At 39.5% G+C, this 17,396-nt stretch overlaps 1 protein-coding gene across 1 annotated transcript; it reads right to left on the bottom strand.

Moving 5' to 3' along the window:
- Positions 1-4,371: 4,371 nt before the first annotated feature.
- Positions 4,372-11,064, bottom strand: LOC106578581 (neuritin). Its single transcript, XM_014157569.2, has 3 exons — positions 10,715-11,064; positions 7,474-7,618; positions 4,372-5,875 (listed from the first exon to the last, which is right to left on the bottom strand). The coding sequence occupies exons 1-3, from the start codon at positions 10,767-10,769 to the stop codon at positions 5,647-5,649; spliced, it is 429 nt and encodes a 142-aa protein (XP_014013044.1). The 5' UTR covers positions 10,770-11,064; the 3' UTR covers positions 4,372-5,646.
- Between the last annotated feature and the right edge of the window lie 6,332 nt (positions 11,065-17,396).

Consider the following 17,396-nt stretch of genomic DNA (forward strand, 5'->3'; position numbering starts at 1 on the left):
ATACATCTATTAATATTATATATACAAAACATACAGCCAATATTCAAACCAAAATGGAGTGTAAAAAATGTGCTACTAAACTAGAGTATCTTTATTTGTGAAATGGAGGAAAGCATTGAGAGAGCTTGCTGATAAAATGACTTATTGACGAATCACCTGTCAACACGATGACCGTAGTACTTGGGGCAAACAGTATACATGTTCATGATCAAATTATATCTAATTCAGATTGGAGACCTTTTGAAATGCGTCTATCTCAACCAATCAATAATTACATCAACATGTTCCAATTGAGTTTGTCTTGGTATGAAATACATGTGCTTCAATAAGGAGGATTAAACTACCACTAATGGTTGATGTTTGAGAGAGCATTTGTCATGTTCATGAAGTACCAAATTGAAGAAAGTGGAGCGACTACCTGGATTTGTTCCAATAATAGTCACTAATGTTTGCTTTCTATTGCGAAACGTTTCAAAATGTTTTCTGTAGCATACCCTAATGAACCAAACCCAGGTTCTTTATCAAAGATGATTTTAGACTTGTGCAGTTCAGATAGACTTCTGGTCAGACATTGATGTGTTGGCGGATGATTGGATCCCATTGGTCATAACAAGAAGAGGAGTAACTGGTTCAAATATCAACTAACATACCTTACCTCAGTCTTTTTATATTAGATCAATGTGATTGCTTACCAAATCTAGTCACAAAGGTTAGATTTTCCATTGAGGATTTCTTTATGTCATTGGAAATGGACCTACCTCCAAACTAATATTATTTTATTCCTGGACTGCATCCGAAATGGCACAATATTCCATATATAGTGCACTACTTTTGAACAGACCATGTGGGCCCTTTTCAAAAGTAGTGCACTATAAAGGGAATATGTTGCCATTTGGGGCGCGTCCCTGGTTTTCATTGTCTCTCTGATTTAGATATCTGAGTCGAAGCCCATCCCTTGACACCGACACGTGGCACCGGATTAATAATATTGTATACCTTCACTGTAATGTCCATTCTCTCCCCGTGTGAAATCTGCTGAGGATGATTGTGCGCTATTAAAAGGTGCTCCACAAATGTTTGCTTGATTTGATTCTTTCATTTATTGTCTGAAGACAAAATGTGATAGTCATTAGCCGACTCACAAGGCCCCAGCAGAAGCCGTGTTTTGTGTAGAAAACAAACACTAGCTCTCACACTCTCTCTCTCTCCCCACTACAATGCCCCAAAAGTGTCAGCTGATTAATGGAAGTTATGGCTTCTCTAGTAAGAGTCAATGGGCAGAACTGGCAGGTATGTAGAAGAAGGCTTTTTCTCTCTTGTGAGGGACATTTCCAGAAGAGGTGCATTCCAGAAGAAACTGGCCTTGTTCGAAGGTGTTAAGATTGGATCCTTTCTTCCTCCCTTCTTGGAGGAATTTGCTGATCTGTCATGGCTGGATTGGTGAAAGCTATATGATATGTGTTTAGTGACACTTATCAATTTGTGTTAAGTCAGTGAATACCAGCACTGCCCCCAGTTTCTGCTGTAATGTCAATCTTCTCTGAACTCTGCAAGGTTCTCCAACGGATTTCACTAGGAGTTTATTTTTGCTATGATGCAAGATAATTTATGTCCCAAATCCCATTTTAGTGGTGTTTTTTACATGGGTTATACAGCTATTGTTGTGTAACCTATGATGGTACAATGTCGTTGCCAGGAGAATCTCTGAAGACCTGAAGCCTTTCTAAAAACAGACAACTGTGTATATTGAAAAACTTTCTAAATGTTGTATTTTGTGAGGATTATTGTACTGTTTTGGAAAAGAGTATTGGTATCCCTTTCTGGGCAAAGACCCAGCTTAGCAGAGATTCTCATGCAATTGTTGATGTTAGGGATAAGTGTCTACTGTGAGGACTCTTTCATTCTCTATCAGGCCTTATTGACGTATCTACTGCAGGAGACTGATGGCGTTGTGAGCTCAGATTGAGCTGTAGTCTGTTCTGCACTAAACTTGGCAAGCAAGGCTAGGAACCATCTAGCTAATGTAGAAGCTCTCTGTGGTCCTGACTGACTACTTAGACCTATATGGTGCTGAATGAACTGCATGGGAGTTAGGAGATGTCCATGATCCTGAAAGACTAGTGGCACTAAAGGAAAGCAGGGTTTTGACCACATTCTCTCCAATGTTCAATAGTTTGGCAGCCACAACCTGCCACACATCTACCAAATAGAAACAAAGGTCAGATATTCTTCAGAGAAACACTCTTGAACAGTACACTCTAGAGGAATCGTTTACTGGGTACATCAATATAACTCATAGCAATCAAGCAAGATCCTAGGCCAATTTGACCTCAATACCATACCTTGATACAGTAAGAGGGCTCTCTTTGTAAGAGGAGTCCTTGAAAGGTGAGGCAGACTTCTCGAGACTGGAACAGGCATAGGTACATTGGAAGTCTGCCAAAACCAACTTGAAATATGTCATTGTTTGCTGAAGTGTCCAAAGGGGCAATTTGTCCTCTTGCTCTTCAAAATGCCTAACTCTGCATTATATTCTGATATTGTTGAACTATTACTTGGGAAAACATAAATAGCTTATTTTGTATCTTTTTTTGGCATGCCTTGACATTTTTCCCTTGTTAATCTTTCATGTCTTTTTGGCAGGTTTTCTTTTTGAGCTTGTGTGTGGAATGCAGCAACTATCTTCAGTTTCTTTTGCAGGAAATCCCAGGGTTCAAATAGGAATAGCTGGTTACTTAGTATCCTGATTTCACATGGTTCACAACCTAATATGAAATAACCAAAGAGACAACAGTATCATTAAACACTTGAATAGAAACATGTTTTAGAGAAATATATGCTTTTATAAAATCATATAGGCCTATAGGCTAATTCTATTATGTACATATCATATTCCATGTACTGTAAGATAGGCTAATCACATCTGGACATTATTTTTGTATAGTTTTTTTTTATTTTGATCAGTCTACTGTAGTTTGAATTAATATAGTATGTATGTATAGTCACACTTTCTGCCACGCTGTTAAAAACTTTAATAACGAAAAAGTGTCAGTGATATTAGCCTACTTCAATTCTTCTATGCCAAAAAATGCCATCTTTCTTTTAAACCAAATAAGGTATCATGCTTCGTTTGAAGAAAGATATGAAGCTATGATTATTGTAGCATTCAAATTGTGATTGTTCGCATTTATAATTTATCAAAGGTTTTCGTTATTATAGTAATATTATTATCACAGGAAATGGCAAAGCGTAGGGCTCGTTATAGGTCACAGTATAGGCTATAACAGGTGGCGCCTTAACACCTTCGAGATTATGCTTTGAATAGAACTAGCTGGAACCTCCGGAGTAGCATACATTTTTAATGAGGAGTTCAAGGGGATATCTCACGGAGGCGATAAAAACTGGTCAAATATTTCTGTTAGAGGTTGTATTTTTATAATTATGCTATTCTCCTGTAGAAAAAATGGAAAAAGGCTAAACGCATTTTCTGTTATTTCGAGGGTGGTGGGGGGATGTGACGTAATAGGCGTGTAGTTATAGGCCCTACCGATAAAAAAAATATAATCTACAAAAACTGCATGCAATTACAGTAGTACTTGTTTTGCTCAAATAAAAGAAAATAAATGAAAAATAGAGGCAGGTTTGTAGGTTTCTTTCTCTTCTTGGAAGGAGAGACAGTAATTCATACATCTTTCATCCATATTAATGCATGCTTTTGAAATCAAATGTGTATTCCATTGGGGAAAGGAAATACAAATGAGCTTCTGACGAAATGTGTGAGCAATATTAGTAAAAGAAATGTTAATATATATTTCATATTTCTTTACCACATTTTAACATAGACCTAAATATAAAAATAATCACGTGCTGAAGCCCACAACGTTCATTCCTTAGGGACATATGTTTTATTAATCGTTAGGGTTCATGCAACGCAAACGCCTGTCGCCTGCCACTCCTAATCTCGATTTCAATTAATCTTTTGCACAATAGGATGCTTTATTGGATATATTTAAATAAGTATTTTTCTTCTAAATACTGTAGCCTGTTTCAATGTTTCTATTTTTCCTAGCCAGTTTCTGTTTTTCCTAGCCACAGTAGCCAGTCGCTTTGAGATTTTACGTTTTTGCCCAGAAAGACAAACAGCAATATGGCCTTCTGCTTTCTCTCCCTAAATCAATGAAGTGACTCTGTGTGTGTGTGTGTGTGTGTGTGTGTGTGTGTGTGTGTGTGTGTGTGTGTGTGTGTGTGTGTGTGTGTGTGTGTGTGTTCGAGTGAATACTAAATGATTGACTGCTTCATCTCCTTTGCTTCAAAGCCATGAATGAACCCAACATCCAAAGATCTTGTTGCCAAAGACACCTGTCAACATCATTGAGCTTGGTCAAAATCAGCTATACTGTTTTACACACTATCAATGTACACATTTTGGCAGCATAATGTAGGCTACACATTTTGGAACAAAACTACAAATAGTAACATGTTAAAATCTGAACCACACACTTATTTTCAAACATGAACTGTTTTATTTAATATTCTTCGTACTTTTAGCAATCAGATTTTTTTTATATAATAATCAATCTATTTTTAAAAATGTTTAGGATAAAGTATTAGTATATATCTTTTCAAAATTCCTTTGAAAGACATAGTCTCTTATTTACTTACATGATTTGAAATAGTCAGGTATTATATGCAACACCCCCAAAAACAAACAAACTTAATACACATATTTTGAAGGCAGTAAAAAGTGGTCTATGCAACATCAAATAAAGCTAGCTTAATTTCCTTTCATCCAGCTATTGATTTCGCGTTCTGAGTATTCTCGTGCTACTGTAGCCTACTTTGGGGAAGTAGGGTTTCATGTAGACTATACCCCATGGGTAGCTTATATTTGTTCATAAATTGATGGGTAAAACGTCAACACAATGGCAACAGTCATATTACTCTCCAGCCACTCTTTTCGTTCTCTACATTGATCAACTTTGTCATCGTATTGCCATACGCTACTTTACACGTAATAACCAAACTACCATTGAATGCTTGTAGTCGTTCCGGAGTACTCTTTTTTTCATTCTTATTACTATGCTATTTTACATGTATTTTTTCTAGGGTGACAGTTAGGCTATTAGCATCGTGTGAAAGTAGAAACATCAGAACCTCAAACAACCCTTTCCATTTATACTTGGTTCGACATGATACATTTCGCAAAGTAAAGTAAATAACATATCTAAATGGTGAATATTGGAGATCGATCTGGATATTTCGTTGGGCTAAGCGCGCCTCGCATTAGCCTACAGAGTATGAGCAGCTTGCAATCACCTGAAATAACAGATGTCAAGGCCTAGGCTACTAATATAAATAATTCATCGTCGACTTTAATAGTAACCGGGTGAGGATCCATCTAAATGTCATCATAATTTAAACTCAATACCTGCTAAATATTTAATGGAATTGACCCCAGGTCAGACAAATATGGTGCACCAGTCCCGGAAGACGACCCGCCAATGTCTCTAGCAAAATCAGGTCGCCTTCCCCGGATGAAGTATAATCCATTTGGGTGTAAATGAATTCAAACGTCTCTTTTGTTTTGTATTTTTGTGTCGATAGCTAGCATTTATTTCCTTTTATCTTCTTCTTTGTTTGTTTTTGCTAAAATGCAAGCCAAGTCACTAAGGCGGAAAGTGCCGTTAGAAGTATGATGAGACCTAAAGCGACTGTGGATTTGGAGGCCCCGTTCCCCCCGCCACACAGTTCAAACAAGCTCCCTCGGAACTCTAAGTTTCTGGACTCCTTTTTGAGCTTCTCCCATAGGTCTGTGGCTCCCTCTTGGCAATCCACCAGCGCAGTGGTCGCACATGAGTGGAAGTCATCCCAATATCTGCAAATCAAATGCAAAATAAACAAGACAGGCGTTAGAATATTATCTTACTGTTATAATACTGTTCTCTCTCTCTTCATCAATTGTCCATGCTGTATTCAAATAGCCTAAAGAGTTTTCTTTTAACACTGTTTTAATAACAATAGAACGCCATAAATAATTCCAGTAATAAATGTAGTATTAACTAGTATTAATTTGATATTAACACCTCCCTAAAAGGCCAAACAAAATTGGTTGTAATCCACAAGCTCTGAAAAAGATTCCCTGAAGTCACGTGATTTTATCCAACCCCTCCAATTTCTCTACTCCTCTCTCGCTCTCTCTCTCTCTCTCTCTCTCTCACACACACACACACACACACACACACACACACACACACACACACACACACACACACACACACACACACACACACACACACACACACACACCCTATTCCCATCTTCTGGGCCGGCCTTAGCCCTTGGGGGCTTTAAGTGACATTTGCTTGTGTCCCCCACCTCATGGGCAGAACCTTTTAAATGCCCACCTCTTGAAGGTGGAGCGAAACATTTACGTTTTAAAGATCATTTTCTCCAATTTTGCCTTTGGGTGGAGAGACATTTTTGCAGTTTTAAAGCTAATTTCCTGCAGTTCTACACGATTTGCCAAAACGTATGCCATGTTAAAGGGATATTTCTAGATTTTGAAAATGAAGCCATTTATCTACTTCCCCAGAGTCAGATGAACTCGTGAATACCATGTTTGTCTCTGCATTCAGTATGAAGGAAGTTAGAGATAGTAGTTAGCATTGACATGCAAAACTAACTGCTAACCACTAGCATGCTAGCAGTTACCATAGACTACTCATTGTGCTAATGTTAGTTAGCAATAGCAACTTCCTTCAAAGAGCATGCAGAGACATAAAAATGATGGCCATGAGTTCATCTGACTCTGGGAAAGTAGATAAAGGGCTTCAGGTGCCTGGCCACATGGCTGGTAGATATTCGGCCATGATTATTCCAAATTTAGATAGCTGGCTAGACTAACTTACCAAACAATTTTTTTTAGCTGAAATGGCTAATTGAGTTACTGTCAGTGACTGACATAACAAGAGAAAAACTGCTGATGCACAATTTTTTGGGGCGAAATAGCACTTTGTATATTCTACTATTCTGAGTGTATTCTACTATTTTTTTGGGGGGGGGGGGCGCCTAACTGCTCGGGGGCCCTAAAAGACCACTTATGTCACTTGCCTGGAGCCGGTGAACTAGCTAGCCAAAAACAGATCATCAGCACCCATGCTTGTCGACCCCCCATTCTCACATCCCTAACGTCCAATCACATGTACAGTTTTTGGGCTATAATATTCCATTTCCACATAGGTTGTTCATTTCAAAGAAGCCACTACTCCATTTTTTCATATTGAGCTGGCACGTGGCTCCCCCTGAACCCGACTCTGTATCTAATCCAATGGATCTGTCGAGTTAAACTGGGCCCTCATGCCATTTTGCACCAACCGGTTTGGAATATGGTGTGGGGTGTGCCTGCTTGATCCTTTTTGGAGTTGATCAAATGCTGCATGGGTTTTTTTCTTTCCTTTTTTAAATTCAACTTACGTGCAGATGGTCTGTAGATTTTCCTTCTCATCCAGCTCCTGTGGATAGTTAGCCATATTCTCCCCCAGTCTCAGCAAGCAATTGGAGAACCCTTTGAATACTGTATCACATTTCCCCGTTGCTCTCACCGCATGTAGCAGATAAACTGGAATGGGGGGGAATGATTTATTCACTTTTGTATAAGGCTGTTAGAGTTAATCAGATAAAGCAAGTTCACTTTTTATTTTATTTTAGTGCACTCTTTTTTATCATGATTAATTGCATTGTCTGAAAACATCAACATTTCATAATCTATACGGCTAAAAACAATGCTAGGTCAAAACAAGTTAACATTGAGGTTAAAGAAAGTATGCTTTATCAATTGACCAGATTTTGCTTACTGTTACATTGGACAAAATCAAAATCTCAATATTCTTGTAATGCTTTTTGAATGACAAAAATCTTAAATTAGGCCTACAGCTTAATTTGAGCAAAGGACATAGAGGAAAGCCAATCAATAAAAGCACAGCCCTCTTCATTGTCGACGCATTGTGACACCAAATAGTCAGGAGGACTTAAAGAGTTAGGTGTTAGCCAGACTATGTTTCATATACTAATAGTTCAAAATGAGCAATATAACTTATTATCAAGAAATAGCGGAATGTTTTCACGAAATATAATGTTCGTTTTAATATGTCCAACAATTTCCTTGCATTTGAGCATACACTAATATTTGGAGAATACATCGGGAGATCCCAGCCCATAGCGTTGAACGCCACGAAAACAGCAACAAAGGAGGATGAGGTAATGCACCGCCGAGCTACAGTGAGAAGGGGGGGGGGGGTTCTCACTGCATGGCTTTTGTATGTATGTCAAATCACATTTTTTATTGGTCACATACACATGGTTAGCAGATGTTATTGCGAGTGTCGAAATGCTCATATGTGTGCTTACACGTGTGCGTGTGTTTGTGTGTGTGTGTGTGGGGGGGGGGGGGTACCCTTACATTTGAATAATATCTGTGTCTGTGTTTATTCAACCAGATTATGGGGCGTCTTTTATAATTCGTTTAATAGAGAAGATGACAATGTTGTTGCCAAACGTGCACGCCTTCAATCCAACCATTTTACCCCCTCGAACTAAATGTTTTGTTTGTCAATGGTGGGACGCACGGAGCATCTCTGGTTCGTTAAGCGGGAGAATCGCTCGATTGACCATTTGTTACAATGGTGTCCCAGGTCGATTGGTTGCAGAATAATGCACAGCCTCTGTTATAGGCATTTAGGTTTAGGTCATATGTTGACAATATAGACATCACGTTTTCGTTAAATAGCGTTGTAAAACATGTGAGGCTACTCTTATTGCCATCATGCCCTTTAGTAAATCGGGCTGTAGCCTAAAAGCAATCCAATGTCACCAAATATGTTATGCGGATTTTGTAATAGACTCTGTCGAGGTCAAATTAATGCGTAAATTCGAAAGGCAAGAATTAATATTGCTGCATCTGGAGGAGCAACCTGCTTGCATTACACATTTTGCAGGGATTATTTATAAAGTGGCAACGAGCGAGATTATATGATCACTTGCATTGTAAAATTACACATAACCCCCATATAGCCTAGCAGTTCGCCATGTGTCGCACACACTTGGCACAAACTCTGTCTCTATATTCGACTTCGAAATGCAATCATCATTATGGTCAGAAATTATATGATGCAAGATGGCAAGTTTACAGCAATGTACTACATGCCACCTTCGAATTATAGAACGTTGACATTCGATCCGATACAGTCTATAATGCAGAACTGCATCTATCAAGACAACCTAGTTTCAATCGTTTTAGTAGCCTGAGAATAATATTCTCTTGTAAATGGGGTAATTATTTTGACAAGTGCAATAACAGATTTGAAATGGATATGCCCTCTGATTTAAATTTTAGGGACCCTTTATTTTAATGTTTCTCGCACTCAGCATAGACTCAGCATAGGCTCAACTCTGTAGCTAGCTACAGTAGCCTTCATTAGTCACTCCTTCACACCCACACTATAGATTTAACTAAAGCAAACACGGCACATCAACGTAGAATAACCCTCTAAATGCGACCGATGCGGACGACCCTGCAGTCACAGACAAAACACCAGGGAATATCCAAGTGATAAAAACGACTATCCATAGTTTACCCGTTGCTGTTTTCCAGGTTAATGCTAGGTGTTAGCCGATACCACATCTCAAATAGGCTACACGATGCAACAAATGCATATGGCTAGCCTACATTCTTAGATATATTCGAAATTATAGCCTCAAAATGTAATAGGCCAAATAGCCCATTTATATATATATATATATAGTAAACACGTAATATCTATGCGGTTGGCTACATTTGTTGAATTTATTTTTTTAAATGATGCTATCTTCGTAGACTAAATTTAGTTTAATAGTCATTTTCGTTAATGAAAAATGATCTTCCATTTTTCGAAATCCTACTATACATTAGACAGTTCGATATAGCCTAGTCAATGCATTTCGTTTGAAAAAAGAAACGACGCACCTCTAGACACTCATCTTAAACGAGCGTAATTTCCTTTAGATGTATTTTTGTAAAATGTTTCATTCACAAAGCATGTCAAGTCAAATCATTTCTGTTTTTCCAACAATGGCTCGGCTGCTATGGCATGAATTATTTATAATGAATTCCCTTGCCACTACAGGATTCTAAGGAGCAGCGTCTTCCACTGATAGCGTTATGCAATGCAAACGAAACACTGGCCTACTTGTGCGAACCACAGGCGGCTGGTGGCACCTTAATTCGGGAGGTCGGGCTCTTAGTAAAGGCTGGAATGTTATCAATGGAATGGTATCAAGCACATCAAACGCATGTCACTCCATTCACTCCATTCCAGCCATTATTATTTGCCATCCTCCCCTCACCAGGCTCCTGTGGTGCGAACGTCCACATACACGTTTCCAATCGAATTTACATATGCATTCGGATAGAATAATACAAAATAAATAAAGATTGGTTTCAAATTGTTTCATTATAACTATTTGGTTTGTTGTGGCTATGTTTGCATGCATCCCATTGCAACCAGAAAATAAACTGATTTCATGCATTCCTTGCAATAAAAAAATCTAGATTTCTTTCCTGAAATGATCGAATAGTTTACATTCCAAATGGTTTGGCTATAATTCTTACAATTCGCTATTCATCAACTCAAATATAAAAACAAGACAATAACGAATCGACCGTGACAAAGTCACTCACCTAACTGAACAGCAAGAAACAGTGAGATATATTTGCCGGACCAAGTTAATCCCATTCTACGTGTGGTAAAACCATTGGCATATGCAGATCTTAAAAACTCTGATTGAAAAACGATGTTGAGGTCTGAGCATCACACATAGCCATCAACTTCCAGCAGCACTCGGGGAGCTTTTTCTCCCGTTGCCTGTTACACAGTGTGGCGAAGAGGAGTGAAATGGTTTACCCCTTGTAAAGCGAGGGCGTCTCTCTCTCGCTCTCTCTATCTCCCTGCTTCACGCCCACATCGCACGCTTAATGTAAAAGTCACTGTTGGACTCCCGCTTTCTACGTTTTTTTCATTTGCTAGGCAAGGGTAGTCTTTCCCCCCTTGCCCACACCATAGAGTCATTAAAAGAGCTCTGGCGATATCCGCATCTGTGTCACCGGCACACGTGCGCGCCAAGGACCACATTGCTGGTGTCTAGCGAGCGTGGAGCGTCAAGAGAGAAAAAAAGAACGAAAGTTTGTGGTGTATCATTTATTATAATACTGTATGTTCATAATCATTTTTACCAACGACGAAAAGACTCCGCTTCTGACAAAAAACAGTGTTGTTTAGCTATTATAAAATTGTCCACAGGCCTATATGCTATAGATTCTACAAGGGCCAAATCGTGTTTAGCTTTTAGCCTATAATCTTCTAGCTAGCTAAGTGAAACTCAAAATTGTACTTATTTCTCACAACAGCTTAGGGGACAAAACAAGCAGAGGAGGTAGGACAACCCTCATATGTGAGATATTGTAGCCCAGATATAGCTCATTGCACGCCATGGGAATGCAATTCTTTATTCATTCATTCATCAACGCTTTCCTGTCTGGTCTCTGGAAACGAATGCTGTTATAACATACTTTCAATCCAAGTCCAGGACCTCATTTCCCAGAGCTTTCGTTGCGTTAAGATCATCGTTAGAACCATCTTACGATGTATCTTTAGTAGCCAGGCTGTTTCCCAAAAAACATCGTTACAAAAGTTACACTCGAAAACACTCGTCATTTACCGAGAGCCTCAGACCACTCAGAACAGCTGAGTCTTTAAATGCTTTTTGCCCTTCCACGTCACTTTATATACAGAAGATCTCCGCTAAACACAGAATCAAGGGGTGTATCTGTCTCTATGTGACCTCTGATAACGTCAGAACGAAGTTGACTACACCACAAATTCTTCAATGTTTAATCAACACTGACAGTGTTAAATGTAACACTGTTCCAGTGTAAAGCCTTATTTGCATATTTCTCAGATAATCTTGCTTTTTGAGTGAATTGTACAGTTTACCAGCCATGACTGTATTTGTCATACGTTTGTTCCATTCATCCCGTGGCCTTCCCCAATTGTAATATTTTGAGGGCATAGTTCTACCTTAATACTTTGGCCTGAAAGTCATGTTTTTTTAGGCCTGCAAGTCACATTATGATGGCTTGCAAAGTGATGTGTAATTTCTATTGGAATCCAGCCAAAGTGGGGATATCCAACATTTAGAATGACTGCCGGGTTAAGAAGGTTAAGGTATGAGACTACCTAATAACACTCGTTATTAACACCAACACTGGGGTTATTTTACACCAATGAGTGTTAATTTAACACTTACAGTAAAATATAACACCTGAGCCAACACTAGAAATGTTACTGAAAAATCAACACTAGGTAACACTAGCCAGTTTGCTGTGTACACATTCAAAGTTGCCAATGCAAAGAATTAAACCATACTTCAAATGAAAACCGAGATGACTGCACCGAGATGACTTCAAGTGGTAAATACATAATAGGCTATGTAGAGCTATATATTTCAATCGCACTGAAATACATTTTATATTCATTCAATTTATTATATTTAGCTAATACTAGGGTCTGTAATTTGTGCCTCAATATATGTCAACATGAATTATTTGTAACATGTGTGCAATGATGTGCGAAATCTTTATTATGTGCATTATTATAGGGTAACCTAACTTTTTTTAAATGTAACCTTTATTTAACTAGGCAAGTCAGTTAAGAACAATTTTTTATTTTCAATGACGGCCTAGGAACAGTGGGTTAACTGCCTTGTTCAGGGGCAGAACAACAGATTTTTACCTTGTCAGCTCGGAGATTCGATCCAGCAACCTTTCGGTTACTGGCCCAACGCTTTAACCTAAGCGTTTAGAATAAGCCGCCTCAATATTTGCAGCCATAGGTGGTATTGTCAGTGTTGTGGGATAATTATAATGCTATGGTAAGATTTGAATGGAGAAAGCTGATCCGAGAGCAACACTGCTTTTCTTTCTATCTTATCATTACTGATACATGGTCTTACGACGCACTTAGCGAACGTTTTCTCTATGTGCTTGTTGTCAAACACTTAAAACTGGGAAACGAGGCCCAGACACATTCTCATATTTGACCAACTTGTTAAATCATACGCTATTCTGAATATGTCTAATGGGGCTATTGCATGCCTGCCTTTGAAGGCACACAAACAATATAGCCTATTCGGCGCCAAGACTAAAACAATAATATTTACATTAGTGACAAGGAAAAGGGAACCCCCCCCCCCTATTCCACATTAAAACTGATGTGAATGACTTACCCACTCACCCAGTAAATTCAGATTCAGTGCCAGTCGCAAGGTGTTTTATGTGAAGCTGTGTGTGTGTATGCGTGGGCGCAGTTTGTAGGTGCGTACGTGTGTGTAAAGGTAGGTAGCTAGTCATTTCAGATTCACTTGAAAGTGTCATGGAAAGCTGTGTGTGTGTGTTTCTGAGTGTGTATGTATGCGTGTGTGTGTGAGGAAGTCATACAAATTGTTTGCATAATGAAAAAAATAGGGAGGATAAAATAATTATCTCTCCCTCGCTGACGTCAGCAGAATTTAGAGAGAGTCAATGAGTTTCACTTTTTTCGTACCAGACCCGGGGGCACTCACCAGAATACTAAAACGTTTCCGTCAGGCAAATTGCTAAAGGAGAATCCTCACACAGTGAGAACTGCGGACTGCAAGCCCCCTCTGCCTCGGCGGGTTACTAGCCCCCCAACAGTTCATTTAGAACTGAGACCGCGCTGCAATAAACCTTTAGTGAAGGACTAGAAACGGTAATATTGGCTGGAGCCCAGAAGACTATCCCCCCTCTCCCTCACTCCTCCCCTTTCTAATAGGTTGACTATGATAAGAACCTTGACTTTTTTTTATGAGATATGGTTCTTGAACTTGTCCTAAAAAAGCTTTTCCCTCCCCGTTTATCAATTAACCAGCATAGTTGTTAAACAGCCTTGGATAAATGTATAGCCTAACTTCCAATGGATCCTTCATTATGCAAAATATCATAAGCAAATGGACGCATAGGAATATCAGTGTAGTCTGATGAGCTATAACAGTCTTCAGAGTATTTTGTCGCAACTGTCTGATAACGATCCATGTTCTAGTATGATCATCAACTACAGTAGTAGCCTACTAGACGTCATCATCGGGTGAATTCCTTTTTTCCATTGATAAACTGATATTAGGCGCCCTCTGGTGGTGGATGCTTGTTTCTACAGTTAGAATGGTCATAATCTCTCTCTCACACACACACACACACACACACACACACACACACACACACACACACACACACACACACACACACACACACACACACACACACACACACACACACACACACACACACACACACACACACACACACAAATTAAGCTAATAGTGGAGATTTCAGAACCATGGACACCTGAGCTCAATTTCTTAGTTCCAACATTCAGCAGCATATGGCAGTGGATAGTGATAATAAGGCGCATCCCCTCCCCACTGCGCAGAACAGCTGGCAGGCATATTCACGGTAATTTTCAACCGCTACCTGTCCCAGTCTGTAATCCCCACATGTTTTAAAAGGACCACAATCATCCCTTTTCTTAAGAACTTTAAGGCTTCATGCCACAATGATTACCACCCTGTAGCACTGACTTCTGTAATCATGAAGTGATTTGAGAGGCTGGTTACGGCACACATTATCTCCACCATCCCAGCCACCCTAGACACACTCCAGTTTGCATACCGCTCCAACAGATCCATAGATGACGCAATCTCAATTGCTCTCCACACTGCCCTCACCCACCTAGATAAGAGGAATACCTATGTGAGAATGATGTTCATTGACTACAACTCAGCGTTCAACACCATTATCCCTTCCACGCTCATCACCAAGTTCAGGACTCTGGGTCTGAACAAATCCCTCTCAAACTGGATTCTGGACTTTCTGACGGGCTGACCCCAGGTGGTGAGGGTAGGCAACATCCCCCCCACCACGCTTACCCTTAACACAGGGGCCCCACATGGGTGTGTGCTTAGTCCCCTCCTGAATTCCCTGTTCACCCTTTGACTGTGTAGCCACGCACGACTCCATTATCAGGTTTACCAACAATGACAAGACAGCCTACAGGAAGGAGGTGAGGGTCCTGGTGGAGTGGTGCCAGGAAAATAACTTCTCCCTTAACGTCAATAAAACGAAGGAGCTGATCGTGGACTTTAGGAAACAGCAGAGCACCCCCCTATCCACATTGATGGAACCGCAGTAGAGAAGGTGGAAAGCTTCAAGTTCCTCAGCATACACATCACTGACGATCTCAAATGGTCCACCCATACAGACAGTGTGGTGAAGAAGGTGCAACAGCGCCTCTTCAACCTCAGGAGGCTGAAGAAATTTACCTTGGCCCCTTTTTTGTCTTAGCACCTTTTACAGGTGCACAATTGAGAGCATCCTGTCGGGCTGTATCACCGCCTGGTATGGCAACTGCACCGTCCGCAACTGCAGGGCTCTCCAGAGGGTGGTACGGTCTGGTCTGCCCAACGCCCTCCAGGACACCTACAGCACCCGATATCACAGGAAGGCCAAAAATATCATCAAGGACATCAACCACCCAAGCCACTGCCTGTTCACCCCGCTATCATCCAGAATGCAAGGTCAGTACAGGTGCATCAAAGCTGGGGCCGAGAGACTGAAAAACAGCTTCTATCTCAAGGACATCAGACTGTTAAATAGCCATCACTGGCCGGCTACCACCAGGCTACTCAACCCTACACCTTAGAGGCTGCTACCCTATATACATAGACATGGACATCATGGACATAGACATCACTGGCCACTTTAATAATGGAACACTAGTCACTTTAATAATGTTTACATACTGCTTAACTCATCTCATATGTATATACTGGATTCTATTATACCTATATTTTAGTCAATGTCACTCCGACATTGCTCGTCCTAATATTGATATATTTCCTTATTCCATTCTTTTACTTATAGATTTGTGTATTGTTGTGAATTGTTAGATATTACTGCACTGTTGGAGCTAGGAAAACAAGCATTTCGCTACACCCGCAATAACATCTGTTAAATATGTGTTTTGTGACCAATAACATCTGCTAAATATGTGTATGTGACCAATAACATATGCTAAATATGTGTATGTGACCAATATATAGATACATCTTTTTTATTTGATTTGGCATACACCGAAGCGCACGTGCCCGAGGTAATCAGAATGTTAGAATTGACTGGAGAAGGATTGACTGGAGAATAGCATCATGGCAGCAACACTAGCTGGAGCCTATCCACACAAACTTTCGGATTTTGGATTTTGCCTTCAAAATAAAAGTCAGCAGTAAAAAGCTATATGTATGATACAAAATCAATCTTTTTTGCAGCTTTGCATAGTGCATAATGTTAAAATTATCTAGAACATTTAAATTATAACTACATGGCAGAAAAATCTAAAATAAAGAGAGTTACTACTTTATATAAGAAATAATATTATAAGGTGGAGCACATTGAGAAATGTTTGAAGCTTAAGTAAGCAAATGTCAAAAACATAATAGCCTCATAGTAAAAACAATATATGATACATACATTTTTTATTTTTATTTTGACTGTATGATTCTTGTTTATTCACTGATGCTATTGTTCAAGGATGCAATTTTAAAATGTAATGTTTAAGAAAAGTCTTACTGTATTTTTGTTGTATTGCACAAACAAATTGCACTGTACAGGAAATACAATCGATTGTGTGTCCATAAAACCAGGGTCCAGTCTACTAGAGTCCCTAGACCCTAGATTACAAAACAGATGAGTCTGAACAAAAAGCTAGGTTATAGGATGTGTTGCTGGGCTTTAACTGTAGTCATACAGCTTAAAATGGGGTGTCAGGACACTATAGGGTACAAATATAGCACTGTACAGGAAAAATGATTCATTTTGCTTATGTAAAAGTTGGGTAAGGATTAATCAGTAGGGTCTGTAGAATCCATATAGGGTGTCATTTTATGACACTGAATAATATGGAGTGTTGCTGACCTTTTACTTCACCCATTCCATTGGCCACAATGCAAATCACTGTATATGGAATACATATTGGCTTATAGAGAATTTTTTATTTCTAGTGGCCGCAGTAAAAGTATTTTAAAGAATAAACTGTTCGCTGCTCTGGCACCCCAATGGTGGAACAAGCTCCCTCACGACGCCAGGACAGCGGAGTCAATCACCACCTTCCGGAGACACCTGAAACCCCACCTCTTTAAGGAATACCTAGGATAGGATAAAGTAATCCTTCTAACCCCCCCCCCCTTAAAAGATTTAGATGCACTATTGTAAAGTGGTTGTTCCACTGGATATCATA

Source organism: Salmo salar, chromosome ssa19 (assembly GCF_905237065.1).
Source record: "Salmo salar chromosome ssa19, Ssal_v3.1, whole genome shotgun sequence".
NCBI classification, from domain to species: domain Eukaryota; kingdom Metazoa; phylum Chordata; class Actinopteri; order Salmoniformes; family Salmonidae; genus Salmo; species Salmo salar.